General features: G+C 41.8%; 2 protein-coding genes and 1 long non-coding RNA gene across 9 annotated transcripts in view; 2 read left to right on the top strand and 1 right to left on the bottom strand.

Annotated features, from left to right (window-relative positions):
- Window positions 1-3,347, top strand: part of ZSCAN30 (zinc finger and SCAN domain containing 30) — a 35,279-nt gene extending 31,932 nt beyond the window's left edge. For all 4 annotated transcript variants that reach the window (XM_021930084.2, XM_017951664.3, XM_003914299.5 and 1 more), the window contains exon 4: window positions 16-3,347. In XM_021930084.2, the coding sequence (XP_021785776.1) occupies window positions 16-947 (932 nt within the window). In that variant the 3' untranslated portion in view covers window positions 948-3,347. The remainder of the gene's footprint in view (window positions 1-15) is intronic.
- Window positions 3,348-10,327: 6,980 nt separating this feature from the next.
- On the bottom strand, window positions 10,328-21,013 carry ZNF397 (zinc finger protein 397). Of its 3 annotated transcripts, none has more exons than XM_031658781.1 (4): window positions 20,954-21,013; window positions 17,507-18,001; window positions 17,106-17,247; window positions 10,328-14,869 (listed from the first exon to the last, which is right to left on the bottom strand). In XM_031658781.1, the coding sequence occupies exons 2-4, from the start codon at window positions 17,918-17,920 to the stop codon at window positions 13,824-13,826; spliced, it is 1,602 nt and encodes a 533-aa protein (XP_031514641.1). In that variant the 5' UTR covers window positions 17,921-18,001; window positions 20,954-21,013; the 3' UTR covers window positions 10,328-13,823. The 3 variants fall into 3 exon arrangements, with proteins under 3 accessions (XP_031514641.1, XP_031514642.1, XP_031514643.1); XM_031658782.1 differs by lacking the exon at window positions 20,954-21,013 and adding an exon at window positions 19,275-19,372; XM_031658783.1 differs by lacking the exon at window positions 20,954-21,013 and adding an exon at window positions 18,698-19,329.
- Window positions 19,428-27,730, top strand: LOC116271463. Of its 2 annotated transcripts, none has more exons than XR_004180050.1 (3): window positions 19,428-19,495; window positions 25,493-25,584; window positions 27,690-27,730. It is a non-coding gene; the product is annotated as an uncharacterized LOC116271463 (long non-coding RNA). The 2 variants fall into 2 exon arrangements; XR_004180051.1 differs by lacking the exon at window positions 19,428-19,495 and adding an exon at window positions 19,857-19,896.
- Window positions 27,731-27,735: the final 5 nt, after the last annotated feature.

The raw sequence follows: 27,735 nt of genomic DNA, 5'->3' as shown, positions 1-27,735 counted from the left end.
TATTCACATTTTTAGACAGCAAGATGGTGGCTGGCAAAGTGTTGATGGCAAAGCAAGAAATTGTTGAATGTGTAGCCTCAGCTGCCATGATATCTCCAGGAAAACTTCCTGGAGAAACACCTTCCGAACAGATAGCTGAAGAAGCTTTGGGAGGTCTGGACAACTCTAAGAAGCAAAAGGGAAATGCTGCAGGGAACAAAATGAGTGAGCTTCCTTCCCAGGACAGACATATCAGTCTGGCAACCTTCAACAGAAGAATCCCCACAGAACACAGTGTCCTTGAATCTCATGAGAGTGAAGGAAGTTTCAGTATGAATCCAAATGATATTACACAACAGAGAGTTCACACTGGGGAAAAGCTCTATGAGTGCTTTGACTGTGGGAAGGCCTTTTGCCAGAGCTCAAAGCTGATTAGACATCAGAGAATTCATACTGGAGAGAGACCTTATGCATGTAAAGAATGTGGCAAAGCCTTCAGTTTGAGCTCAGACCTTGTTAGACATCAGAGAATTCATAGTGGTGAAAAACCCTATGAATGTTGTGAATGTGGAAAAGCCTTCAGGGGCAGTTCAGAGCTCATCAGGCATCGGAGAATCCACACTGGAGAGAAGCCTTATGAATGTGGAGAATGTGGGAAAGCCTTCAGCCGGAGCTCAGCCCTTATTCAGCATAAGAAAATTCACACTGGAGATAAAGGCTATGAATGTATTGAGTGTGGTAAGGCTTTTGGTAGGAGCTCTATCCTTATTGAACATCAAAGAATTCACACTGGAGAGAAACCTTATGAGTGTAATGAATGTGGAAAATCCTTCAATCAGAGCTCAGCCCTCACCCAGCACCATAGAATTCACACTGGAGAGAAGCCTTATGAATGTAGTGAATGTAGAAAAACATTTAGGCATAGGTCAGGCCTTATGCAGCATCAGAGAACACACACCAGAGTTTAACTCTGTGGGTAAGAGTTGTACAATTGTGAAATGCAAGGAGTTCACTGTAGGGGTGAGACTCCACAGAAAAGTTTCCTGAGAGCAGGACTTCTGTCCTTTCAGCCCAGTTTGGTACTATAAGAAGACATCCACACAAAGATGTTTGTTATGATTATTGAAGTGTAAATGGAAGAAAAGTTTTACCCAAGTCTTCTCCAAAAAGAATGGTAGTTATTTCCTTGAAATGCCTAACCCATTTCTGGATGAGATTCATCAATATCCCCTTCACTCTCTGCCACCTCAGATATAATTCCCGTTGGGCACCTTAACAGTAATGCCAGGATTGGGGCAGAGATCCTGAAAGAGCTTCTTATAAGATGGCAAATGTGCCTGGCAAGAGCATTTGTATTTTGGCAGGTGGTGGCATGTGCTGAGAGTTACTCAGCTATCTGAAATGTTGAATTGAGAGGTTGTGAAAATACTGAATTATGCGATTAAATAGTGTCTAAGGCAGTTAAATAGTACCCGAGGAATGGTGCCTCATTCTGTCCCCTTGCCAGTTCTCAATCTTGAGCTTCCTGCTGAGGTTAATTCAGGTCTACTTGTTTACTGAGCACCTGCTATGTGCTAGGCATTGAGGTAGACATGGTCATTGCCCTCCCAGAGTTAAGGGCTAATAGGACATGCATATATACTAAACAGTAATTACAGTAAAGTGTGGTAAGTGCTTTGGTAGGAAAAATGTGGGTTTCCATCAAAGTACATGGCAGGGATACCTACACCTGGTCTTGAGAATCAGTCACTAAAGACTTCCTGGATATGATGGTATCTCAGTTAGATGTAAAGGTGGGTAGAAGGTAGCAAGGGCAGGGGAGAAGAGAAGAACAGGATCTGGAGACACTCCATCAAGACTCTTCTCTACTGCAGAAATTGTCATAGACCTAATTTTTTAAAAAAGGAATCTGAGGGAGTAATTCAACAAATATTTATTGCCCTCAAGTGTAATAGCTCAGGGTCTGCAAGCCTGGTAAGGAGGGGAGGGGGCAGGGAATGGGGAATAGTGGAGCCTGGGAAGGCAGATCACTGCGTTCCTTTATGCTCCCCACTTCCCGAGTCCCAGAGTCATGGGACACAAACACTCCAGTCCCCACTGTCTCTCTAGTGTCTGATATGCATTCTTTCCCTGTGTGTATATATACCTTTTCCCATAAGATGCACCAGAGTCTTTTACCACACTAATTCTGAGCATTTCAGGGTCTCATGGGTCATTCTGGGTCTAGGATAGGCTCCCTAACTCAGTGATTATTAAGTAGGAAGAGCGAAACCAACACATGAGGATTCTGAGCCAGGCTTTATGACAACTAATTCCTGCTGGAGAGAAGAGTCCTGATGAAGGGGTGTCTCCAGATCCTATCTTATCTTCATGCCATTGTATGGGCTATAACCTCTGCCTGTAACTCTCTCTGTTAATTTTTATTTTGGCAGTTTAAATTAACCCACAGTTGCTGAGGGCAATTAATACCTAAGAGAAAGTTTGATTCCTCTTCTAAGATATCCTTCTAGATAATGTCATTTCTAAAGAAGAATTGGTGATCACTGCTTGTATTAGTCCATTTTCACAGGGCTATAAAGATACTACCTGAGACTGGGTAATTTATAAGCAAAAGAGGTTTAATTGACTCACAGTTCTGTAGGGCTGGGGAGGCCTCAGGACACTTAAATCATGGTGGAAGGCGAAGGGGAAGCAGGCACCTTCTTCACAAGGTGGCGAGAGAGAGAGTGCAGGGGAAATGCCAGGCACTTATCAAACAACCAGATCTCATAAGAATTCACTCACTATCATGAGAACAGCAAGGGGGAAATCTGCCCCCATGATCCAATCACCTCCCTCCAGGACCTTCCCTCAACACCTGGGGATTACAATTGGAGATTTGGGTGGGGACACAGAGCCAAACTATATCACTGCTGTTGTGCGTAATAGGGGAGGTGAAATTGGGGGGACAATTCAGCCTTTTTGTGTCTAGAGGTTGTGCAGTTATTGAATGAGGTGGATCAGAAGTCTAAAGGGATCCTTCAAATGGATAGTGCGTTGCCTTTTTCTATAGGTGACAATCAGATATTTAATGTTTTAAATATCATTTAATAGGTTTTTCTCCTGATTGCGAATTAAGTGTTGGTAATACAGAAAATGAGAAAGTGTAAATCACCCCCAATCCCATTGCCCATAGAAACGTTGTTAACATTTTGGAGTACTTTCTATTAGTGTTTATTTTTCCCAATCCTAGTATTTTTAGTAAAACTATTGTTTAGTAAATGATTTTTGGTAACTAATTTCAAAAATTATACTTTGAGTATATACTTCAGCGGTTTATTATTAGAATGTAATGCAAGATGTATTGTAATAAAAGTTGAGTTTTAAAAGTTTGCTTTGAAATTATTCATTCAGGAATAGGGAACACAATAACATGAACGGAGATAATGCTGGGACAATGGGGAAGAGGTTGTCATGCGCGTCCGTGTGAAGAGACCACCAAACAGGCTTTGTGTGAGCAACATGGCTGTTTATTTCACGTGGGCGCAGGCGGGCTGAGTCCCAAAAGAGAGTCAGCAAAGGGAGATAAGGGTGGGGCCGTCTTACAGGATTTGGGTAGGTAAAGGAAAATTACAGTGAAAGGGGCGTTGTTCTCTGGCGGGCAGGAGTGGGGTCACAAGGTGCTCAGTGGGGGAGCTTTTTGAGCCAGGATGAGCCAGGAAAAGGAATTTCACAAGATAATGTCATTGCTTAAGGCAAGGACCAGCCATTTTCACTTCTTTTGTGGCAGAATGTCATCAGTTAAGAGGAGGCAGGGCATTTGCACTTCTTTTGTGATTCTTCAGTTACTTCAGGCCACCTGGGCATATACGTGCAAGTCACAGGGGATGTGATGGCTTGGCTTGGGCTCAGAGGCCTGACATTCCTGCCTTCTTATATTAATAAGAAAAATAAAACAAAATAGTGTTGAAGTCATGGGGCGGCAAAAATTTTTGGGGGGTGGTATGGAGAGAGAATGGGCAATGTTTCTCAGGGCTGCTTCAAGCGGGATTAGGGGCAGCGTGGGAACCTAGAGAGAGAGATTAAGCTGAAGGAAGATTTTGTGGTAAGGGGTGATATTGTGGGGTCGTTAGAAGAAACACTTGTATAGAATGATTGGTGATGGCCTGGATGCGGTTTTGTATGAATTAAAAAACTAAACGGAAGACACAAGGTAAGAGAAGGAGAGAAAACAGGTATTAAAGGACTAAGAATTGAGAGGACCTAGGACATCTAATTAGAGAGAGCCTAAGGGGGTTCAGCATAATTACTTGCTTGGTTAGTGAGTTTTTAGGCTCTAAGTTTTTGGGGTGCAGTTCAAGTTGTTCTGGTGTCTGGAATGAGACTGGGGCTTAATAAAAAGGAATGTCCACACAGGAGCTCAAATGGGCTGTAACCTGTAGCATTCCGAGGACAGGCCTGAATTCTGAGAAAGGAAAGTGGCAAAAGTATTGTCTAGTCCTTTTTAAGTTGGTGACTGAGCTTGGTGAGGTGTGTTTTTAAAAGACCATTAGTCCATTCTACCTTTCCTGAAGATTGAGGACAGTAAAAGATATAAAGGTTTCACTGAATACCAAGAGCCTGAGAAACTGCTTGGGTGATTTGACTATTAAAGGCTGGTCCGTTATCAGACTGTATAGAGGTAAGAAGGCCAAACTGAGGAATTATGTCTGATATGACCACGGTGGCCTTCTCAGACCCTGTGGGAAAGGCCTCTACCCATCCAGTGAAAGTGTCTACCCAGCCTAAGAGATATTTTAGTTTTCCGACTCGGGACATGTGAGTAAAGTCAATTTACCAGTCCTGGGCAGGGGCAAATCCCCAAGCTTGATGTGTAGGAAAGGGAGCGGGCCTGAACAATCCCTGAGGGATAGTAGAATAGCAGATGGAACACTGAGAAGTGATCTCCTTGAGGATAGATTTCTAGGATGGAAAGGAAATGAGAGGTTCTAAGAGGCAGGCTAGCGGCTTGTAACCTACATGGAAGAGGTTATGAAATGATGACAGAATAGAATGCGCCTGTGAGGCTGGAAGGAGAATCAAATGGTCTATGAACCATTTGCCTTGTGTGTGAAGAGATTGATAGGTGGAAGTTTCAGCAGGGCAGTAGGTGCGAGTGGCCGATGTGAAGGAGGAAAACTGCCATGAGGGATAGAAGTTGGAACGCTAGCTGCTTTTTTAGCTGACTTATCAGCATAAACATTGTCCTGAGCGATGGTTGGGGGAAGAAAATAGATTTTGGAAGTTATGATCACTGTAGAGAGTTGAGCATAGTTTGTGATTTTTAGGGCCTCTAACAGTATTAAAGCAGCGGCAGCCGCTGCACACAGACATGAAGGCTAGGCTAAAACAGTAAGGTCGTTCGGACAGAAAGGCTACAGGACACGGTCTCGGCTCTTGTGTAAGAATTCTGTCTGCACTAACCATGCCTAGGAAGGAAAGGAGTTGTTGTTTTGTAGAAGGGATTGGGGTTTGGGAGATTAGCCGGACACAATCAGCAGGGAGAGTAAGTGTGTATTTATGAGAATTACGCCGAGATAGGTAACAGATGAGGAAGAAATTTGGGCTTGACTGAAGTAATGGGGGCTGTCCGTGAGGCCTTGCAGCAGTACAGCCTAGGTAATTTGCTGAGCCTGATGGGTGTCAGGGTCAGTCCAAGTGAAAGCGAAGAGACGCTGGGATGAAGGGTGTAAAGGAATAGTAAAGAAAGTATGTTTGAGATCCACAACAGAATAATGCGTTGTGGAGGGAGGTATTGAGGATAGGAGAGTATATGGGTTTGGCACCATGGGGTGGATAGGCAAGACAATTTGGTTGATAAGGCGCAGAGATCTTGAATTAACCTGTAAGGCTTGTCTGGTTTTAGGACAGGTAAAATGGGGGAATTGTAAGAGGAGTTTACAGACTTTAAAAGGCCATGCTGTAGCAGGCGAGTGATAACAGGCTTTAATCCTTTTTTTTTTTTTTTTTTTTTTTTTTATTGGGGGGTGTCCTTCTGTCGCCCAGGCTGGAGTGCAGTGGCCGGATCTCAGCTCACTGCAAGCTCCGCCTCCCGGGTTCACGCCATTCTCCTGCCTCAGCCTCCTGAGTAGCTGGGACTACAGGCGCCCGCCACCTCGCCCGGCTAGTTTTTTGTATTTTTTAGTAGAGATGGGGTTTTACCGTGTTGGCCAGGATGGTCTTGATCTCCTGACCTCGTGATCTGCCCGTCTCGGCCTCCCAAAGTGCTGCTATTACAGGCTGGAGCCACCGCACCCAGCCCAGGATTTAATCCTTTTAAAGTGTGCTGTGGGATGGGATATTGGCGTTGAGCAGGGTAAGGGTGATTGGGTTTTAATGGGATAGTAATGGGCATGTGTTCGGTTGCCAGGGAAGGAGTAGAGATGTCCTATACTTGTGGGTTAAGGTGGGGGGATACAAGAGGAAGACGCAAAGGAGGCTTTGAACTGGGGGAAAAGGCAGCAATGAGGTGTGGCTGTAGCCTAGGAATAGTCAGGGAAGCAGATAATTTAGAGGTTTAGAAGCCTGGCCGTCAATACCTACAACAGTTATGGAGGCAAGAGAAACAGGCCCTTGAAAAGAAGGTAATGTGGAGTGGGTAGCCTCCGTATTGATTAAGAAGGGGACAGACTTACCCTCCACTGTAAGAGTTGCCCAAAGTGTCTGTGATGGTCCAGGAGGCTTCCGAGGCGATGGGGCAGCGTCAATCTTCAGCCGCTAAGCCGAGAAGGTCTGGAAAGGAGTCAGTCAGAAAGCCTTGGGCCAGAGCTCCAGGGGCTCTGGGAGTGGCCACTGGGCAAGTTGAACAGTCCGATTTCCAGTGGGGTCCCGCACAGATGGGACACGGCTTAGGAGGAATCCCGGGCTGCGGTCATTCCTTGGCCCAGTGGCCAGATTTCCGGCATTTGTAGCAAGCTCCTTGGGGAGGAGGTTCTGGAGGAACCCCTGGCAGCTGCGGTTCAGGCGTTTGGAGTTGTGTGCTGGAGATGTGGCTGGGGTTTGTCTCACAGTAGAGGCAAGGAATTGCAACTCAGAAATAAGTTGCTACTTGGCTGCCTCTATTATTGTACACCTTGAAGGCGAGGTTCATTAAGTCTTGTTGTGGGGTTTGAGGGCTGGAATTTAATTTTTGGAGCTTTATTTAATGACAGGAGCAGACTGGGTAATAAAATAAAATGCATATTGAGAATAAGTCAGCCTTCTGACCTTTCAGGGTCTAGGGCTGAGAAGCATCTCAGGGTTGCTGCTAAACAGGCCATGAACTGGACTAAGTTTTTCATATTTGATGAAAAAGAGCCCAAATGCTAACTGATTTGGGAGAGGTCGAATAAAGAAAAAGGAACATTAACCTTTACTATGCCTTTAGCTCTAGCCACTTTTTTTAAGAGGAAATTGCTGGGCAGGTTGGGAAGGGCTAGTCACGGAACGAAATTGTAAGCCAGACCGGGTGTGAGGAGGGGAGGTGATAAAAGGGTTATAGGGTGGGGGAGCGGAGTCTGAGGAAAAATTGGGACCTAGCTCGGCCTGGCAAGGAGGGAAGAGGAAGAGGTAGAAAGGAAGATTAGAAAGACTCAGCGACGCTTGGGGTTGGGACTGAGGAGACAGGTGGGAGGGAAAGAAGGAAGATTTGGGATGAGTTGCACTGGGAACAGAGACTAGGGAGGGACTGATGTGTAAAAGAATGCCTGGACGTCAGGCACCTCAGACCATTTGCCCATTTTACGACAAGAATTATTTAGATCTTGTAGGATGGAAAAATCGAAAGTGCCGTTTTCTGGCTATTTGGAACTACTGTTGAGTTTGTATTGGGGTCAAGCGACATTGTAGAAGAAAATAAGGCATTTAGGTTTTAGATCAGGTGTGAGTTGAAGAGGTTTTAAATTCTTGAGAACACAGGCTACTGAGAAGAAGGAAGAATGGAGGGTGGAAGGTTGCCCATGGTGAAGGAGGCAAGCCCAGAGAAAAGAGAGAGACACAGAGAGAAGCAGTTTGGGGGTTCTTGCCCTCCAGAAAAGCAGGAAAGGGGTCGGGGAGCAGAAATAAGGTATTGGGGTGCAAAAATAAGAGATGAGGGCACAAAAATAAGAAGTCAGGGTGCAAAAATAAGAGGGGGGTGCAAAAGTAAGAGGTTGGGGTTCTTTCCCCTCCCCCAGAAAAGCAGAGAAGGGGTAGAGACAGGGAGAGAAGGGGTTGGGGTGCTTGCCTCTCCCCCAGAAAAGCAGAGAAGGGGTAGAAACAGGGAGAGAAGGGGTCAGGGTGCTTGCGCCTCCCCCAGAAAAGTGAGACTTGCCGCTTAGGGTGAAGGACCAAGGCAGGCATCCCTGCAGCATGGTCAGACACCTCTAAAACGTGCGTGAGTAATCAGAGAGGCGTCCCTGCAATGATTAAACACCAAGGGAAGGCTGCCTTCCCCAGTCCATGACCGGCGCCGGCGTTTTGCGTCCACGGATAAAACGTGTCTCCTTTGTCTCTACCAGAAAATGAAAGGAATTGAAATGAAGAGAAGGGAGAGATTGAAGGGTGGTGCCAAGATTGAAAGGAGAAAGAGGCTGAGAGATAGGGAGAGAGGTTGGAGAAGACAGTAAAAAGGGAGCCACTTACCTGATTTAAAATTGGTGAGATGTTCCTTGGGCTGTTGGGTCTGAGGACCCGAGGTCGTAGGTAGATCTTTCTCATGAAGCAAAGAGCAGGAGGATGGGATTGATCTCCCAAGGGAGGTCCCCGATGCGAGTCACGGCACCAAAATATCAATGCATGTCCGTGCGAAGAGACCACCAAACAGACTTTGTGTGAGCAACATGGCTGTTTTATTTCACCTGGGTGCAGGCGGGCTGAGTCCGAAAAGAGTCAGTGAAGGGAGATAAGGGTGGGGCCATTTTATAGGATTTGGGTAGGTAAAGGAAAATTACGGTCAAAGGGGGGTTGTTCTCTGACGGGCAGGAGTGGGGGTCACAAGGTGCTCAGTGGGGGAGCTTTTTGAGCCAGGATGAGCCAGGAAAAGGAATTTCACAAGATAATGTCATCGCTTAAGGCAAGGACCAGCCATTTTCACTTCTTTTGTGGTGGAATGTCATCAGTTAAGGCAAGGCAGGGCATTTGCACTTCTTTTGTGATTCTTCAGTTACTTCGGGCCATCTGGGCATATACGTGCAAGTCACAGGGGATGCGATAGCTTGGCTTGGGCTCAGAGGCCTGACATTGGTGTTCTCAGTTTCTATTTCCTGGGCCAAAAAATATCAGGAAATTAAAATAGCCAGTCTCTGGGGCTGCGGTTAACAAAAGTGAGGGGGCATCTGAGATTTAGTTGTTGAAAGACAATGGGAATGAGGGCAAGAAGGAGCCTCTTTAAACACAAACACATCTGGTGTCCACCAGAATTAGGACTCTCTCTTCCCTTTAGTGGAGGTGGCCACATGCACCAGACTGGAATCTTCAACACTAACTGCTGAGAAGGACCAAGCTTAGACCTGTGGACCTGCCATGACCTCCTCCTCCCTCAGCAGGTCCTCAATGAACTTGGAGAGATGAGGGTCAGATTTGCTTTAAATTTCCAATCCTTTCAGCTGGATGTATTAGTTGCAGGCTATAGAAATGAGGAAGAAGGGGAAAGGCAGGAAACCAAAGTTAAGTACACTGCCTAAATTGCACGTTATCTTTTAAAATCTATGTAAGACTCATTTAAGGTAGACATCGTTACTCCCTGGACTGCTTCTATACCAAGAGAAAAAGGACAGCCCTGAGCAGAAGGGAAAGGCATGAATTACTTTTCTTCCAAGCAAAAGTGGTGAAGAAGAAAAAATTTCCTTTGACATCCACCTTATATTGGTGCCCCTTCCATTTCATAAAAAGTAGAATGTTGAAGCTTTGCCCATAAGAGATCATCTACATCAGCTCCTTTAAAGTGAGGGTCTAGAGTTGGAAGGTGACTTGCTTATTGATCTCCATTTCAAAGCTATTGCTTTTCTCAACTGTAAATCTTTCAGGGAAGTAATTCCTTTTGTACCCGGATTTATAATTTGTAGACTTTTTAATATACTACCTGTGAAATGGATATGTTTACCATTGTCATTTTACCAGTGATGAAGGGATCAGAGTTAACAAGTTAGCTAATTTCCTGAGACTTGTCTTCCTGAGACAGAGATGCTATGAAAAGCAAGTGCCTTTAAAATATTTTCTCAAGTATCCTGGGCTTCCATTCACTCTTCCCCCCTAATTTTAAGAGTATTAGAGGTTTACTATAGAAAAATTTGAAAAACACAGAAAAGCACAAGAAAAAAATTACATCACCTACAACTTCAGCACCCAGAGATAACCAATATAGCACTCTGAATTTATGTTTTTAGTGGTTTTAATACATAAATATATATTTTACATGGGATCATACTGTACATATTGTTTTGTAATACTTTTACTTAACAATATATCACGAATACTTCATTTAATATTAATTGACATCAGTTTTTTTTGTTTTGTTTTGTTTTTTTGAGACACAGTCTCACTCTGTCACCTAGGCTGGAATACAGTGGTATAATCTCGGCTCACTGCAACCTCCACCTCCCGGGTTCAAGCAATTCTCCTGTCTTAGCCTCCCGAGTAGCTGGGACTACAAGTAAATGCCACCATACCTGGCTAATTTTTCTGTATTTTTAGTAGAGACGGGATCACCATGTTGGTCAGGCTGGTCTTGAACTCCTAATCTCAGGTGATCCACCTGCCTCAGCCTCCCAAAGTGCTGGGATTACAGGCATGAGCCACTGCGCCCGGCCTGTGACATCAGTTTTAAGTTTTAGGATTTTGTGTCATTCATGATGATTTCTGAAACATACATTTCCAGGTACAATTTCAAAGTCAAAAGGCAATGCTTAAGGCTTCTGGTATTGGTTGCCAGAGACAGTATGTATTTATTCATGTCTTACCAGCAGCATTAGAGTCCCAATGTCCCTGAATCCCTGTCTGTTTTATAAGGAAGTGTCATCTCAACTCTTGCTTTAATATACATTTTAACTGTAGTGAGGTTGAACATTTATTGTTCACTGGCACTTATTTTGTGATTTCCCTACTTAAGTAGCATTTTTCTTCTATTGGAACTTTCTTATGGGGAGAGAATATACTGAAGTGGCTCCACAGTCAGGTTGTGGGTTCAAAGTCTGACCTCCCCATTTTTTAGATATATGACCTTTAGCCTTCATTTCCTCTTCTGCTACATACACGCTGTGATGAGAAATAACATTAATAATTATATACAAAGCCCTTAGCAAGTATCTATGACATTTATTTTTTTTCCTTTTTTTTTTTTGGTTTGGAGACAGGGTCTTGCTCTCCCAGGCTGGAGTGCAGTGGTGTGATCTTGCCTCCCTGAAGCCTCAACCTCCAGGGCCTGAGCAAACCTCTTACCTCAGCCTCCTAAATACTTGGGTCTACAGGCATACAGTATGTCTGGCAAATTCTGCTTATTTTTTTGTAGAGATGGGGTCTCACTATGCTGCCCAGGCTGGGCTTGAACTCCTAGACTCAAACAATCCTCCAGCCTTGGCCTCCCAAAGTGCTGGGATTATAGGTGTGAGTCACTGTGCTTGGCCTATCTATTACACTGCTTACTAACATACAGTAGAGCTTTCTTACATAAAGAGTATTTCCGTTTTACAATATACAATTCCTACTTAATGTCCTACCTTTCCAGTTTGTTCAGGTCTTTATCTGTGGAAGAGGAGGAAAATAAGAGTTGAGTAGCTCTTACCATGTATTTTAATATCTTACATCTTTTCCAAATAATCCCATCTATTTTTTCCATATTCTCTCCCCAAACATGGGCATTTAGGCCTCCTGCCATTCTTACTGGTTAGCACATGTCCACTGATGTATGCCCCAATAAGAGCATTACTTCTCTTTGCTTCTTTTTATCCTCATGAAAATTCTTTTTTTATGCACAGGATTCTACATTTCCACACAGATTTGTTTTTGGTGTGGTGTGTTATTCTTCCTACCTATTAGGTCTTTTGAATATGTCTTTGTGTTGCTGGTTAACCTGCACAACATTCCATCTTACACTAAGCATCAGTCTAAATATTCTCTTCCTGCTAGGCCCCTTAGAAAAGGGAAGTCTCGACTGATTGTGACCATTAGTTTCAGTTGTCACTTTCTTTTAGCAGTCTTTAATAAAATTTGCAAAAGATGGCTGGGCGTGGTGGCTCATGCCTGTAATCCCAGCACTTTGGGAGGCCGAGGTGGGTGGATCACCTGAGGTTGGGAGTTCGAAACCAGCCTGACCAACATGGACAAACCCTGCCTTTCCTAAAAATACAAAATTAGCTGGCCCTGGTGGCACATGCCTGTAATCCCAGCTACTCAGGAGGCTGAGGCAGGAGAATCGCTTGAACCCAGGAGGTGGAGTTTGCGGTGAACCAAGATCACGCCATTACACTCCAGCATGGACACCAAGAGTGAAACTCCATTTCAAAAAAAAAAAAATTGCAAAAGATATTGTGAAATACTGGTGACATTAAACAAAACTGAACATGTGCGAGGTGCCCAAAGAACGTCACAGACCCAGCAACTGACAAATACTTTTTGAGCACCAAAGCCCAAGGGAATGTATAGGAATCGTGGGCATACAGCCCCAGAAACAAATGATATGGCAGCTTCTGATCTAGAGTCTTGGGAATTATAGGAAACCTGACAGCAACTCTGATATTGACTTTAGAATCAAAGGAGAATCTTAAGGATGGGAGACATAGTCTTAACACTCAGACTCTTGAGGTATAAGTATGGGCTCTTTCTCACCCTCATTCCCACCACTACCCTCATGGAAGTTCTAGGATAGCCTACAGGTTTGGCAAGGAAACCACGTATTTGCCCTTTCCCGGGGGTCACATAAACCAAGACAAAGCTCTTGACTCCCCTGTGGTCCAAGGGCTCCAGGTTTTGTCCATTAACAGGAACTTCTCCACTGGCACTGCTTAAGAGTCTGGCCAGACCCAGACTTCTCTGACAAGACCTCACTACATCAGGAACTCAAGGAATGCTCCACACTTTGTTTCTGGCCTTTGGCTACCGTTCTTTACTGGGACTCTTCTTCCCTGGAGTACCACCTTGGCTAACTCCTCCTCATCCTTCAGGCCATTTCCCCCATTTCCTTATCCAAGGCTGAGTCAGAGGCTCCTTAAGGTCACATAGGAGCATTCCACTTTCACTGCCTGTTTGGCTGCCTTGCCCATTAGACTATAGAGATTACAGTCTTGGTTTCCACTGTATTCCTAGTCCCTGGGATAAAGTAGGTACTCAAAAAATAACCTTTGGGTAAATTATATTCTTTCTTCTCACGCCTATCTAATTCCTGGCCTGCCCTGGGCTCAACAAATCATTGATGAAGGCATTTCCCCATCTTTCTTGCTGCTCTGTGACTGTTCTTTATTGGGTCAGTAAATTTTTTTTTTTAGTTCCTGAGACAAAGTGCCTCACACAGTCCACACCAGCCCCATAACCTGGTACACTAACAATCAGATGCAGTGACAGAGCCTAGGTTGCTATATTCTTTTCATGACACTTTCATACAAAATAAGATTTCAATGTTACATTCCCATTTTTCATATTTCCTGAGTATTCCTAATAAGAGCTGGAAGTAATGATTCTTCTGTATTCTGTTCTGATTAGTCACAGGAAAAGCTTTCAAAGGACACTTTAGCACTGGGAAATACTGCACAAAGCAAGCTAGACTCAAGACCTAGTATTTTATAACCTTTATGGAGTTTTGCTCCAAAGTAAACTCTTTTGACTAACAAACATAAAAATTTGACTTAAGTATTTACACTATTCACAGTATTCACAAATTACTTTATAGTGTGGACTCTCTGATGGCGCATAAGGACTGATCTGTGCCTGAATGCCTTCCCACATTCATTACATATATAAGCTTCGTCCCCAGAATGAATTCTCTGATGCTGAACAAGGGCTGAACTCCTTTTGAAGGTTTTCCCACATTCATTACACTGATAAGGTTCCTCTCCACTATGAATTCTCTGATGTCTGATAAGGTTTGAGCTCAAACTGAAAGCTTTTCCACATTCATTACATTCATAGGGTTTCTCTCCACTATGTATTCTCTGATGAGTAATCAGCTCTGAGCTTTGCCTGAAAGCTTTTCCACATTCATTGCATTCATAGGGTCTCTCTCCTGTGTGAATTCGCTGATGTCTAATGAGTTTTGAGCTCTGGCTAAAGGTTTTCCCACACTCATTACACTCATAAGGTTTCTCACCAGTGTGAATTCTTTGATGTATAATGAGATATGAACTTTGACTGAATGCTTTGCCACACTCATTACATTTACAAGCCTTCTCACCAGTATGGATTTTCCGATGTCTAATGAGGGCTGAGCTCTGATTGAAAGCTTTCCCACATTCACTACATTCATATGCTTTCTCACCACTATGAATTCTCTGATGAATAATAAGATAGGACCTCAAACTAAAGGCTTTCCCACACTGGTTACATTTATAGGGCTTCTCTCCAGTATGGATTCTCTGATGTTGTGTTAGAGAGGAATGCTGCTTGAAGCTGTGCCCACATACATCACATCTATAAGGTCTCTCTTCTGGAGGAACATTCTGACACATTATAGAGTCTGTAGTTAGAATCAAGCATCTGTCAGTCTCATCATAAAGGTCTCTCTTTCCTAGAGATTTGTTTGTGAAGATCACTTGATTAAAACTGCCCCCTTGGGAAGGAGATCTTAGTTTCTCCCCTGTAGCACTTCCTTGCTTCCACACTAAATTGCTTTCATGCTCACTAATTCCTCGAAATGAAGGTTCCTGAGGGAGTCCCTGTGATTTTTCTTCTGAGATGCCCTTTGTTGCTGTTTCATTGTTCTCACAATCTGAAACAATAAGTAGCAAACAAACAGATATTACATTTCTCTAGTCACTGTCAATACTTTCTACATGAGAGAAAACAGAAGCTTCTACCTACAAAGATGTCATGTCCTCCAGTATCTTTTTATTCCAACTGGCCAAAAGAGGGTCTCTCATATCTAATAATGTCTACATCTACACTTTGAATTTCATCCTTTTCTGCCTCTTTTGAGACATCAACTGAAAAATTACCTACAATTTTTTTCTACTATTTACAATCTCTTTCTCAACTGATTCCTGTTCATCAGCTTTTAAATAAGCTTAAGTGTCTCCCACCTTTTAAAATTAACCTTCTTGCCTACATATCTCCCTCAAGCAACCTTACTCTCTCTCATAGTGGTTTCACAACCTCACTCTCATAGTGGTTTCCTGAAAGAGTTGTCTGCAGCCTTTCAAGTGAAAGTATCCTCATTCCACAATCTGGTTTTTGCCTTACCATCCTCCCCTGCCCCCCACTGCCCCATCCCCTACTTCCACTGATTCTACTCTCATCAAGGTCACTTCATAGCTCTTTAATCCAATGGGTACTTTCTAGATTATTATTCTACTCTCATCAGGGTCACTTCATAGCTCTTTAATCCAATGGGTACTTTCTAGATTATTACTTAGCCTCTCTGTAGCACTGACACTGAGGATCACACCTTCCTTCTAGAGACATTCTCTTCCAGTGATATTAGCCTGATTTCTGTGGCTGTTCCTTCTTAGATTCTAGGGTAAATCACTCGGAAACACGAGCATTCCTCCAGATTCTGTTTTGGACTCTCATGTATCCTTACTCTACAAAGCCTCTACCCTTGGCTTCCATTACAACTTATATTGTAAGCTATTGTCTGACTAATGCCTGCCCAGATCCCCAATTATATTCGTATTTTATTAAGCTCTAAAGTCTTATGCTAATTGGGCATTTTACTTTTGAATATTTCACAACCACCAAATGTACCAACCTAAACAAATCATCAGATGTATTTGTTTTTCCTTATGTTTTCTCATTTACATGAACAGTACTACCATTAACCAGATTGTTCAAGACTGAAACCTCAGTATCATCCTCAACTCCTCTCCCTCACACTCTAGTTTTAATAATTACCAGATGTTGCAAAGCAATTTAAATGCTGATGAACAGAAGTCAGCTTTTATGTTCTCCACCGCTCACCATAAGACATATTGATTGAATACACTGTGGCCACTTGGATTATAGCAGTCTCTAATAGGACCATACTCTTGCTTTCCTCGCATGATTCTCCATTTGCAGCTAACTTCTAAACTACAAATCAAACTATGTCACTCCCTGTCCAAAATCCTTCAACGGCACACCACTCCACTTAAGAAACTATACCATTAGCACGACATACAGGTCTTTACGACCTGGATCCTATTTTCCTCTCTGGTTCTTCTCTTACCTGTCAATTCTCCATTCAAGTCAAATTCAACTACCTGCAATTTTCAGAATGGGTTGTATTCTCACACCTTCGATCCTATTTTCCTCTCTGGTTCTTCTCTTACCACCTGTCAATTCTCCATTCAAGTCAAATTCGACTACCTGCAATTTTCAGAATGGGTTGTATTCTCCACACCAACCGATCTATTTTCCTCTGGTTTCTTCTCTTACACCTGAGATTCTCCATTCAAGTCAAATTCAACTACCTGCAATTTTCAGAATGGGTTGTATTCTCACACCTTCGGGATGGTATGGCCTTTACTTGGGCTACCTCCTCCTCCCACCCATTTACCTGGCTTTCTCTTACTCATAGTTCAAGTCTTAGCTTAGATTTTCTTCCTTCAGGAAGTATTCCTTGATCCTCTAAGATTGGGTTAGGTGCCTTTAGATGTGCTCCAACAGTACCCAGTGCCTACTTTTATTCTATAATTTACTACATTGCAACTGCCTTTTTACTTGTCCATCACCCACCTAGACCTGAAACCTCTTTAAACCCAGGGCCTACCACAGTACCAGACATGTACTGACGCTTTATAAAATTACAACATAATGAAATGAGTGAATGAGTAACAGGGAAACTGACACAGGAGGGCTCACAGCAATTCATGAGGGGTGAATACAAAGCCGCTAAAGTGAGCACCTCTGGTTTAGAATAATAAAGGTGATGCTCACATGTGGCAAGTTTATCAAGTGCAATTAATTCTGCATTCTCAAAAACAGAAACCTAAGTGTCAAGAGTTTCCAGATGATTTCCTATTCCTCACCACTTTTAGGGGAAAGGCACGGTTTCCAGGATTTCAGCTGTGCCTTTAAGGGCTGGAGGTGGATGTTTGGTGACTCTTGGGATGCTCTGAGACATGTTAAATCCTTCCATGGCACTGCTGGTTCCTGTGGACTAGCTGGGACCTGAAATCAGGAAAATATGGTTAGCTTTGTGAGAAAATCCCTAGGAAAACTTGCTTAGTAAAAATCTCAAAGAAGTCAATGATGACATCTCCAGGGAGAAAAGAGCATTCAAGGGTATAGACAAGTATGGCTCTACTAGTCACTTCAGGTTAGGCTTCAGTAGAGACATAAAAATTTTTATCCTACTGTTATGATACCATTACATGCTCCAGGCTGTAAATTCCTTTTCCCACAACACATCACTTTTCTCTGTTCCCACCTGCTGCCCTGGGTCATCAAACTCCCTCTCCAAATCCTCCAACAGGGTCACAGCTTCCTCGCCGCTTTTTGGATTATGTTGCTGAACCCAGATCTGCAGCTCCTCAGGCAGAATGCTCAGGAACTGCTCCAGTACCAGCAGTTCTAAGATCTGCTCCTTTGTGTGCAACTCTGGCATTAGCCACTGATAGCAAAGTTCTTGGAGTTGGCTCAGAGCCTCCCGGGGCCCAGGTGTCTCCTGGTAGCAAAACTTTCTGAACTGCTGACGAAACAATTCTTGGCAGGATTGAGTACTCCCATTCTGCTTAAATTTCTCATCCCAGGAAAAGTTATCTTCTACTTTCACTAGTATTAGTTCTTGTTCTGGAGGATCCTGCGGTATCAGGGTTGAAATCGCTACAGCTTCCACAGCCATTCTTGGCTGAAACAGCTTAGCAAAAAGCTCAGTACAACTGGGTTCAGTGCTTGAGAAGGAGTGTGAGTAATCTCTTCTTTCCTGAAGGATATAAAAGCAGTTAACTTACAGCAATCAATAAAATCTCTAAAAACTTGTAATAATAAAGATGAGTAACTTTAGTAATACATTGAAAGGGAGCAGATTTGGGGCTATCACTAAATAAAACAATGAGATGATAAACTAAAAATCATTAACCTCAATCAGTGTCTCCCATTATGAAGAACTCCTACCACTAATGTTAGAAAAAACTATTTTAGAAGCCAAAGAATGTGTATGCAACATTAACATCAATCACATAGTGAGAAAATTTCCAATTCTCTTTTAATTCTGATTGTATCAAGGAGAAAAATCTATCTCTAACATGTATATATTAATAAAACTTGTAGAACTCTCTTTTAAATGAAATATAGGCTTCAGAATCAGACTTCCAAGGGTAAAAATATTTAGGCAGAATTTAGTAATACTGATTTTAAACGTTTATTTTTAGTTACTTTCTATCTAAAGTAAGTAATGTTGATTTTCATTTAAGGTAATAATTTTTTTTTTTAAGTTCACATTAAACATGAGTTGATGTAAATATTGGGTGTTTGTCATTTGATCACATTTGGTGTTTACCAAATTACTTCAACAAACACTGAGGCACTTACTGAGCATTAGGTTAAGGTTTTTGCTTATGAATAAATGAGTCTACTGAGGAATTGACCAAGAACAAAGACGTATCTGTGAAATGCTTACCACGTGTTCAAAAACATGATAGGTACCACATACACAAAAGCAGCAAAAAGATCAGTATCAGTTCTGAAAAAGCCTAGAATATCCCAGGAGTAAAAATGTTCAAAAGCAAAGTATGGTAACAAATAGTTATTGTATTAAATGTTGTGAAACAGACCAAACTTGACCTGATTTTAGGATGGCGAGATATCGATAGGAGTGTATGCCCTTAGTTTGTCAGGACAGATGAGTAAAATTCATTCCTCACACTACGATTAACGTTAGAGATTAATTAGCATATTTAGCCTACAAATTTAAGGTTTATTAACCAGTTAGGCTGCACTAACTAGCACTTCTATTTTTATATCCTTGGTTAAACCCGCAGCATTTGCCAAGTCACGGGGTCAGGGGAACTGCGTTTTCCTTTGGAAAGCAGGGTTTTGAGTGCTGGCCTCCTCTAAGTTCCCCAGTCGCTAGGAGACGCCGCGCGGGCCAAGGGGCCGGGACCTGGGGATGGGCAGGCCGAGCAGCGGGGCTCCTCCACTGTCCGGCCCGCGCTCCTAACCCCACCTCCCCCTTCCTAGGGGCCCAAATCCCTCACCGCGAAGCCCAGGAGCGGCCAGGGAATGAGCCGCCGACCCAGAGCGGCAAGCCACAAAGACCGGAAGTGCGCGTACGCAGTGTTCCGCTCTCGTGCGCTCCGGGTTCCCCGCCGCTCCGCCCCTTGCTCTCAGGTAGCCAATCAGAGCCGCGGGATCAACTGGTCCCACCGCCTTCTCCCGGCTGCCGCTAGCCCGGCGGAACCTCCAAGCCCAGGCGAGGGTGAGCTAGGAGTCGGGGTCATTGTGAGCGGCGGCACCCAGGGGCCCCCCAAGCCGCCTGGGCCGTCGCCAGCCTGGCTTTCTCCCGGCGCCACCCACGATTGTTGGTGTCGAGTAATTCCCGAATCCCACTCCCAATTTTCCATTAAAATATTCAGATTTTCGGCCGGGCGCTGTGGCTCACGCCTGTAATCCCAGCACTTCGGGAGGCCAAGGCGGGCGGATCACGAGGTCAGGAGATCGAGACCATCCTGGCTAACACGGTGAAACCCCATCTCTACTAAAAGATACAAAAAATTAGCCGCGCGTGCTGCTGGGCGCCTGTAGTCCCAGCTACTCGGGAGGCTGAGGCAGGAGAATGGAGTGAACCCGGGAGGCGTGGGAGGCGGAGCTTGCAGTGAGGTGAGATCGCGCCACTGCACTCCAGCCTGGGTGACAGAGGGAGACTCCTGTCTCAAAACAAAAAATTAAGATTTTCCTGTGATTCCAGTGATTTTCCGAGATCTCTGACAAAAGTAAACGCAAATAGGCTGAACAAAAACTAACAGTCACTTATATTGCTCTTGCCTATGAGTATCACTGGAGCCTTACAACAGCTTTGTGCTGTGGCTATATAATCCCCAATTTACAGCCATAGACATTGTCCAAAGTCAGGCAACTTGTGACCAGGGACGCCCACGTCCCCATAGTTCAAGGAGACTGGTATCATAGACTCCAGGAGCCTATTTCAGGGTCTTCCCGTTCTTCAGTGGAAGTTGGTATTAAGTCTTACTGTTTAAATTTTTCTGTGGTTATTTAGTCGGCGAAAAATGATGCCTCATGTTTCAACTTTGTGAGCTTAAGATGGTCCCCCTTCATGTTTATTGACCATTTGTGGTTCTTCAGAGATGGCTTTTCCCATTTAAAAAATTAGGGGGGTAAGATTTTTCTTTTTTCTTTGTGGGAATTTTTTGCTTATTAAGGATAGCAACTCATTTGTTGCAAATTGTTTCCCATTTATTTGTATTTATTTTTAAAATATTACATTTTACATGTTTAAAAGTTACATATTTAAAATGTTATATTTTAAAAAGTACATAGGATAATAACAAAGCGATACATATATACATAGAAACAAATTCTCCTTTGTCAGCCAAGACTGTTAAAACACACATATTTGAGAAAAAATGTTCGTTAGCATTCAAAGCTATTAGTGACTCACTAAATAATTCTTTATCATTGTGAAATGACTACAGCAATTTTACAAAGCAAAAAAATATTAATTTGCTTATAAATTATCAATTGCTTCATAATGAACCACTTTGAGACTTAGTGACTAAAAACAGCAGATGTTTTATTGCTCACAGGTCTGTTGCCAGGAATTCAGGCAGGGCTTAGCGGAGATGTCTAGTCTCTGCTTTATGAGGTGTCAGCTATCTTCACTTAACTGGGGTGGAAGGTCCAAGATGGCTTAACTCACATTACTGAAGTCTTGGTGCTGCCTCTTGGCTGAAGTTACTTGATTCTTCTCCACAAGGCCTCTCTCCATTCAGGAGTTTAGCCTAAGCTTTCTTACATGATGACTGGCTTCCAAAAGAGTGAAGGAGGAGGAAAGATGCTAATTCTCTTAAAGCCTGAGTCTGGAACTGGCATTATATTCTTCTGCAGTATTCCATGACAGAAGGACTAGAATGGTGGAAAAGGGAAATAGACATTACGCGGCTTGATCATAGGAGGAAATTTTGGCAGTTATCTTTGCATCTAACCTAACACACCTTGTTATATTGAGAAACCTACTACGTAAGAGTGAAACTATTGAAAGAGAGAAGGCATATCAGTTGAAATGCTTTTGGCTGCAGTAACAGGAACCTTACTAGATGTCCTTATTGTTTAAGCCTTTTTAAAACAAATCCTAATAGCTAGATGCATGGAGATAAAATCATTCCCAGGGTTGGTTACTTCTGCATCTGGACAATATTGTCAAGGTCACAGGTTTCTTTCTTCTTTTGGCTCTGCCATCTTTAAGTGTGTTGTTCTCCCGTCTGGCTTGCTTTATGGTCCTAAAATGATTCCCTCAGTTCCAGATTACAGATAATGTTCAGAGACCAAAAAGGGGAACACCTTTATCTTCTGCCCCTTTAAAAAATTAAGGAAACTCTTTTTCCCCGGCAGATTTCTCTGTCATGTCTTATTAACTGAAATTGCTTTGAGTGCTTATGTCTATCACTGATAAGGGAGGTAAGGCCTCCATGGTGGGATGAGGACAATTGCAATTTATATCTTAGGGCTAAGGAGAAGGCCAGCCTCTCCTAAAGGACACAGACACTCAGGGGAGAATGCATGAAATTAGGGCTGTGTTAAAAAGGTAGAAAAGGGAGATAAATAGTTGAATGTTGAGTTTGCAACAGTAATATCTGCTTTGATAGGTAATCTGATTCCCTTGTATAGGTAAGAAAGTGAGACACTGAGAAAAAATCCAGACTCCTGTCCTTCCTTATAAGATGTTACATATGTTTAAAATATAAAATATTAATAATTACTTACTTGCAAGAGATGTAGACTAGAGATTTAGAGCTAATTTCTGGGACACAGTTTAAGTTCCCACTGAGATAGCAACTGATTACCCCGTAGGGCTGTAGGGCGTTAGGGCCTCCTTAGAGCCCCTTAACGGCCTTAGCCAACAATTTCCATGACTTATTTAACTTTCAATGCTATTGATTATATCAGTGCCCTTGAAATCATTCCCTCCATCTTCCGCCATCCCCAATCACACATATCCAGTCTGCTTTAATATGAAAATATTTGCTAAATTATTGAATCAAGGTTAGAGAAGTATAATTTTTGTTTTTCTCCTTCAGATGTTCTTAATTTTTGTTTCTGTTTTTTTAATGATACGTATGACAGGTGTGAAATAATGTCAGCTCCAGGCATTACCAGTGATCAGTGAGTAAGGTTGCTCATTCAGTGAAGTCCAACTGCTTGAATTACTGTAGCATGCAACATCGGTCTACTTTATGGTATTTATCAAGTGAGATAAGCCCATTGAAAGTCTCTTAACTGTAAACAACTATTCAATAATAAAGGATAGAGAAAATGGCTTCTGATGCACAAAGGAAAGGAATCATTTTCTGTTATTTTTATTTTTTATAGAAAAAAATTTTTTTTCCACAGAGACGAGGTCTCAATATATTGCCCAGGATGGTCTTAAACTCCTGGGCTCAAGTGATCCTCCCGTCTCAGCCTCCCAAAGTGCTGGGATTACAGGCATGAGACACTACACCTGGCCAAATCATTTTCTCATTCAGCAAATATTATGAAATATTGGTATATGTGAAACACAGAAGAAAAGTAGGGATTCAAATGAAGTAAAATATATGCCCTTTCCCCTCACTCATCACTGTAATTCCTAGAGTATCAATTCCATGAGGGGAAGGCTTTTGTCTTCCGTTGTTGTCTCTCCTGTACGGCCTAGCATTGTGTAGATTTGTTGATGAATAAATGAATGAATATATAATACATATATGCAAGACGAAGTATTGATGCAAAAACTAGTGAGAGTATTTGAAGCATTCAAAGAAATGGAGTATACATGTAGGAACATTTTTAATAATATGCTTAGACTATTTTAATATGAACCCAGGATTTGTTTTTATCAGTTATGGTAAGATGACAGACACAGAGGCCATTGCCTTTACAAGAAGAGTTGTTTATTACAATTCTAGAGGATAAGACGCATGGTATGCCATGGGACCACTTGCAGGGAGAAGCAGGGAGAGTGAGAATGAGTTAGAAACGAACTGATGCTAAGCCTTTATTACTATAGTGGCGGTAAGTTGCAAAGTGGAGATGTGCGGGCAAGAAGCAAAACACACATATTGGGGCTAGTGGTTGGAGGGTTTGTAGTGAGATTTCTGAGGTCCTGAGAAAACACAGGGATGGTAGAGGTATAAACAACCTTGAGCCTCCAGCACTGGCCAGTGACTATAAGCTACCACATCATCAATTACAGGATATCAAGAATAGTCACTGTACTATTGTATTCTATGGCTCTTCCATGATGTCACTAATTTAGCAGTTGTATTTTTCAGAGACAGATAATAGGATGTATTAACAGAGCATGACAGTGCTTATTTGTAGTATCCAAAACAGTAAACAAAGGCCTTAGTTACTAAGTTGTTTCTGTTGGCTGCTAATGTCAAAGAAAGCCTTTGAGGTTTCTCCTGACATTTATTCTTGTGTTTATCAAGTATAGAACAGAGTTAAAGCTTCAGGTAGGCTATTATTATTGTTTTACTTTTTGCAGGTTAACCACAGTGATAAATCATTTGACAGGGTCCCACCGCAGCTCTTAATTCTGTCAGTCACTTCAGAAAGATCTTCCACTGGGATTCTGTTCTGTCTTAGGGATAATTCAACAATGATACATAGATACATTCTAAGAACTTAAAAAAAAAAGGCAATGCCTAAATGCGTGGAGTATGAGTAATAAAAAGAAAAACACATGTTCTCGTAGTTTTGTGGGTAGAAAACTTGAGCATTTGGAGAGAAAGCATTAAAAAAAAAGCTGTAGGAATTAAGTGATAAAAGACACTCACCTCATTTCATTATACCTATTATATGTGATAAGATGGATATGTTTAAAAATCTAATCTGTGGATATGTTTAAAAATCCAATCTGGTTGCCTTGAGCTTGTATTATTTGCCTAAATTCTTTTGTTGTAGCTATCATTATTAAAAGGAGATTTAGATTTTAATTGAATTCTTGATAGACAATGAATTTATTGAATACTCATTGGGTTTCTGTTTGACATTGTCTAATAAGAAATTTATTTCTTTTAATCTTGCTTGGCAACATAGTGGTAAATGAATAACTAATTTATATATTCCCCCAAATTACCTTAAAGCCTCCTAAATGCCAAATATATTTTTATTTTTAAATGTCTTTCAGGTGGTACAATATAATTTGGTTATCTTTCTGGATATGTGTAGCTTTTAAAAATTATTTTATATATATTATTTTATATAGTATGTTTTTATGACTGGGATTATACTGCTGCATGTCATACTTTTCTTGTAAATGGCTACTTCTTATATTTAAAATATCCAGTTGAATACCTTCTTGTGAAACTTCCTTTATTTATAGTTTACCAGTTTGAAATTGTAATCGAGTATACAGACAATAAATTGACTTTCATTACTGGTTTTGGAAATGATTATCCAAAGGGAACTTTTGGGGCTAGCACCTTGGGGAGGAAGGGGCAAGTGAGTATGGACAAAGTAATATAGTGTTTAAAAGTTCAGGTTCTGGAGAAAGCCTGGTTCAAATCTCTGCTCTCTTAATTCTTAGCTCTGTGACCTTGTACAAGTTTCTTAAACTCTGTACACCTCAGTTTCTTCTTCTGAAAAATAAGAATGATTATTGTGTCTACCTCATAACATTGTTGTAAGCATCAGGTGAATCAATACATTTAGAACAGTGGTCAATAAATGTGTATTGTTATTTGTGGGAGGAGGTATTGAGTCAGTGGGGAGAATGTGGAGGCTAGAAGAAGGAATATTTCTGCAGATTTGGATATGCCCAATGATAAGAACAATTTAGGGTCATTATTAAAAATAAACATTTCTATATCTTCAATCAGAACACCTGGGGGGAGGGTTCTATCTATTTTTTAGCAAATACCCCAGATGATTCTTAGTATCAGTTAGTTTGGGAAACTGTGATACGGTAGACAGAGTACAGGCTTTAGGGTCAGACAGATGTGGATGCTGATCCATCCATTAAACAATTATGTGTAAATGTCTACAGGTACCATTTTTTGGCTACACCAGATACTAAATCTGATAAAAATATTTCTACATTTATCCTTATAGACCTTATAGTATATATGGGGATTTCCACTCTAAGGCACCAACCAGGGCCTCATTGAGTGACTTTAATGGACTTTAATGACAGGTGCACATCTCCAAGCCTGGCTAATTTTTGTAATTTTCTTTCTTTCTTTTTTTTTTTTTTTTGTAGAGATGGGGTCTCACCATGTTGCCCTGGCTGGTATCAAGTTTCTGGGCTCAGCAGTCTGTCTGCCTCGGCCTCCCAAAGTGTTGGGATTACAGGTATGAGCCACCATGCCCAGCCCATATTTACCAGATTTGGAATACCAAAAAGTATTTGACAGTGATTTGAATTGGAGTTCAGTTTAATATAATTGCTGTCCTTATCTACTTCTAAGATCAAAACGGGAACAGAAACCCTGCTTTGTTTGTTTTTTAGTAAATGAATTAAAGAACACTAGTATTAAGATCAATGTAAGAGTGCTATTTAATTTAATACTGTGAAAAATAAACATTAAAGATAAAATACGATTTTCTTGTAATCTTTTGAATATTGCAGTTTTTATCCTTTGATTTGCAGATTCTGGATATATCTCCCACTGGCTATGGTGGTTTTCTCTTCTTTCTACTGTTGGTGCTCATGCATTAAGTACAGTATTTAAAAACATTAAAAACAAAAATGCATTTTGGACATTGCTGTCAAGGAAATGAGATGTTCATTCTAGTGGCATTTTAGACAGCTGAAGCTTACCTCTTCAAGAGCCAGAGTTATCACATTTTGCACCTTCTAGTTATATTGTACATTTCCATCTCTTTACAGAGTATATTGAACACTCTTAGGGCTATAATTTACTCTCACACAAAGTATGATTTTTGGAAATTATGGAAGTATTGGAAGAAGGATACAAACTCACTTCTCATTTACTGTTCAACCTGAGGCAATCCACTTTCCTGTTACCATTCCACTAAAGTTGAATCCTTGAACATAATGACTTCTCAATCCTTAGCCTTCCTGCATTTTAGAATTTATCACTGTTGATAGCTTGTCCATTTTTTTTGATTCTGGGGCACTATTTTTCCTCTCCCTCTCCATCCACACCTTTGCCCTGCTGTTGCTGCCTCCTCTTTTCTGCTTACTTCCTTCTGAGGTCATCTTCAACACTCCTCTCTTCTCCATATATATTCCTTCTCTGGCAGTGATTTCATTCTTCCACTTATGCATAAACTATCCCCAAATTTGTACTTCCAACCCTGACTTGTCTACCAAGCTCTAAATCTTAATATCCAACTTGTGTGAGCATCTGTTCTGGACAATTCACCAATGTCTCAACATTCACATAGCCAAATCCAATTCTACTACCTTCCCCCATCTTAAATTTTATTATTAGTCATAAATTGTTATTATTATGAATTATTAAAATAGAATAATTATCTTACTTTCTTAACTTTCCTTTTTGCCTCACACTGTCAAGACTAAGTAGAAATTTTAGGGCAGTGTAAGGGACCAGAAAAATTGGCCATTCTTGAACTGTGGTCCTATTGAAGCATCATTTGAAATAGCTCAAATTTATCTTCTTTTTCTTATTGCTGTTTCAATTCCGGTCTTTGCTGTCTTTCTTGTAATAGCTTTTTAGTCCTTGTCTCCTATCTCTCCTCTTATTCCAATGCATCTTTCAGATTGCTGCCAGAGTCTTAATATGAATTTGATTATGTAATCATGCTATTTTATAAATATTTGCTGCTTTGCCATGTCCACCAAATATAAGGTACATACCCTTGCCATACCATCCAACATATTCCTTCTTCTGACCCAAACCCATGTTCACCCCACATACTCAGGCACCAAAGGTGATGTGCCATTTCTCTTATCCTATTCTGTCCAACTTCCTGGAATTTGCTCCAAATATTATTTATTTATTTATTTATTTATTTGTTTATTTATTTATTTTGAGACAGAGTCTCGCTCTGTCACCCAGGCTGGAGTGCAGTGGCACGATCTTGGCTGACTGCAAGATTCGCCTCCCAGGTTCACGCCATTCTCCTGCCTCAGCCTCCCGAGTAGCTGGGACTACAGGCGCCCACCACCATGCCTGGCTAAGTTTTTTGTATTTTTTAGTGGAGACGGGGTTTCACCCTGTTAGCCAGGATGCTCTCGATCTCCTGACCTCGTGATCTGCCCACCTCGGCCTCCCAAAGTGCTGGGATTACAGCCGTGAGCCACCGCGCTGGGCCTATTATTTTTAATAATCTTTTTGCTTTTGGTTGAAATTTTCAGCATCCTTCAGGCCAGATTACATTATTTTCCTGTGAAATCTTCCTAAGCTCCCTAGGAAGGGCTCTGTTATGATGTGCTCCTCTTGACTTATTTATTCATTTATTTGAGACAGGGTCTCACTGTTACCCAGGCTGTGTGCAGTGGCATGATCTCTGCTT

The sequence above is a fragment of the Papio anubis genome, chromosome 19 (genome assembly GCF_008728515.1).
Source record: "Papio anubis isolate 15944 chromosome 19, Panubis1.0, whole genome shotgun sequence".
In the NCBI taxonomy this organism is placed as follows: Eukaryota; Metazoa; Chordata; class Mammalia; order Primates; family Cercopithecidae; genus Papio; species Papio anubis.
Note: the sequence above shows the minus strand (reverse complement) of the source record. Positions and strands in the feature narration are given on the sequence as shown.

What these genes read in the sequence shown, in the direction of transcription:
- ZNF397 (XM_031658781.1), bottom strand. Translation starts at nt 17,920, where the DNA reads ATGGCTGTGGAAGCTGTAGCGATTTCAACCCTGATACCGCAGGATCCT. An exon ending in TTGATGACCCAGGGCAGCAG is followed by an intron (nt 17,248 to 17,506) that starts GTGGGAACAGAG and finishes TCCTGATTTCAG; the next exon opens with GTCCCAGCTAGTCCACAGGA. An exon ending in GTGCCTTTCCCCTAAAAGTG is followed by an intron (nt 14,870 to 17,105) that starts GTGAGGAATAGG and finishes TTATTGTTTCAG; the next exon opens with ATTGTGAGAACAATGAAACA.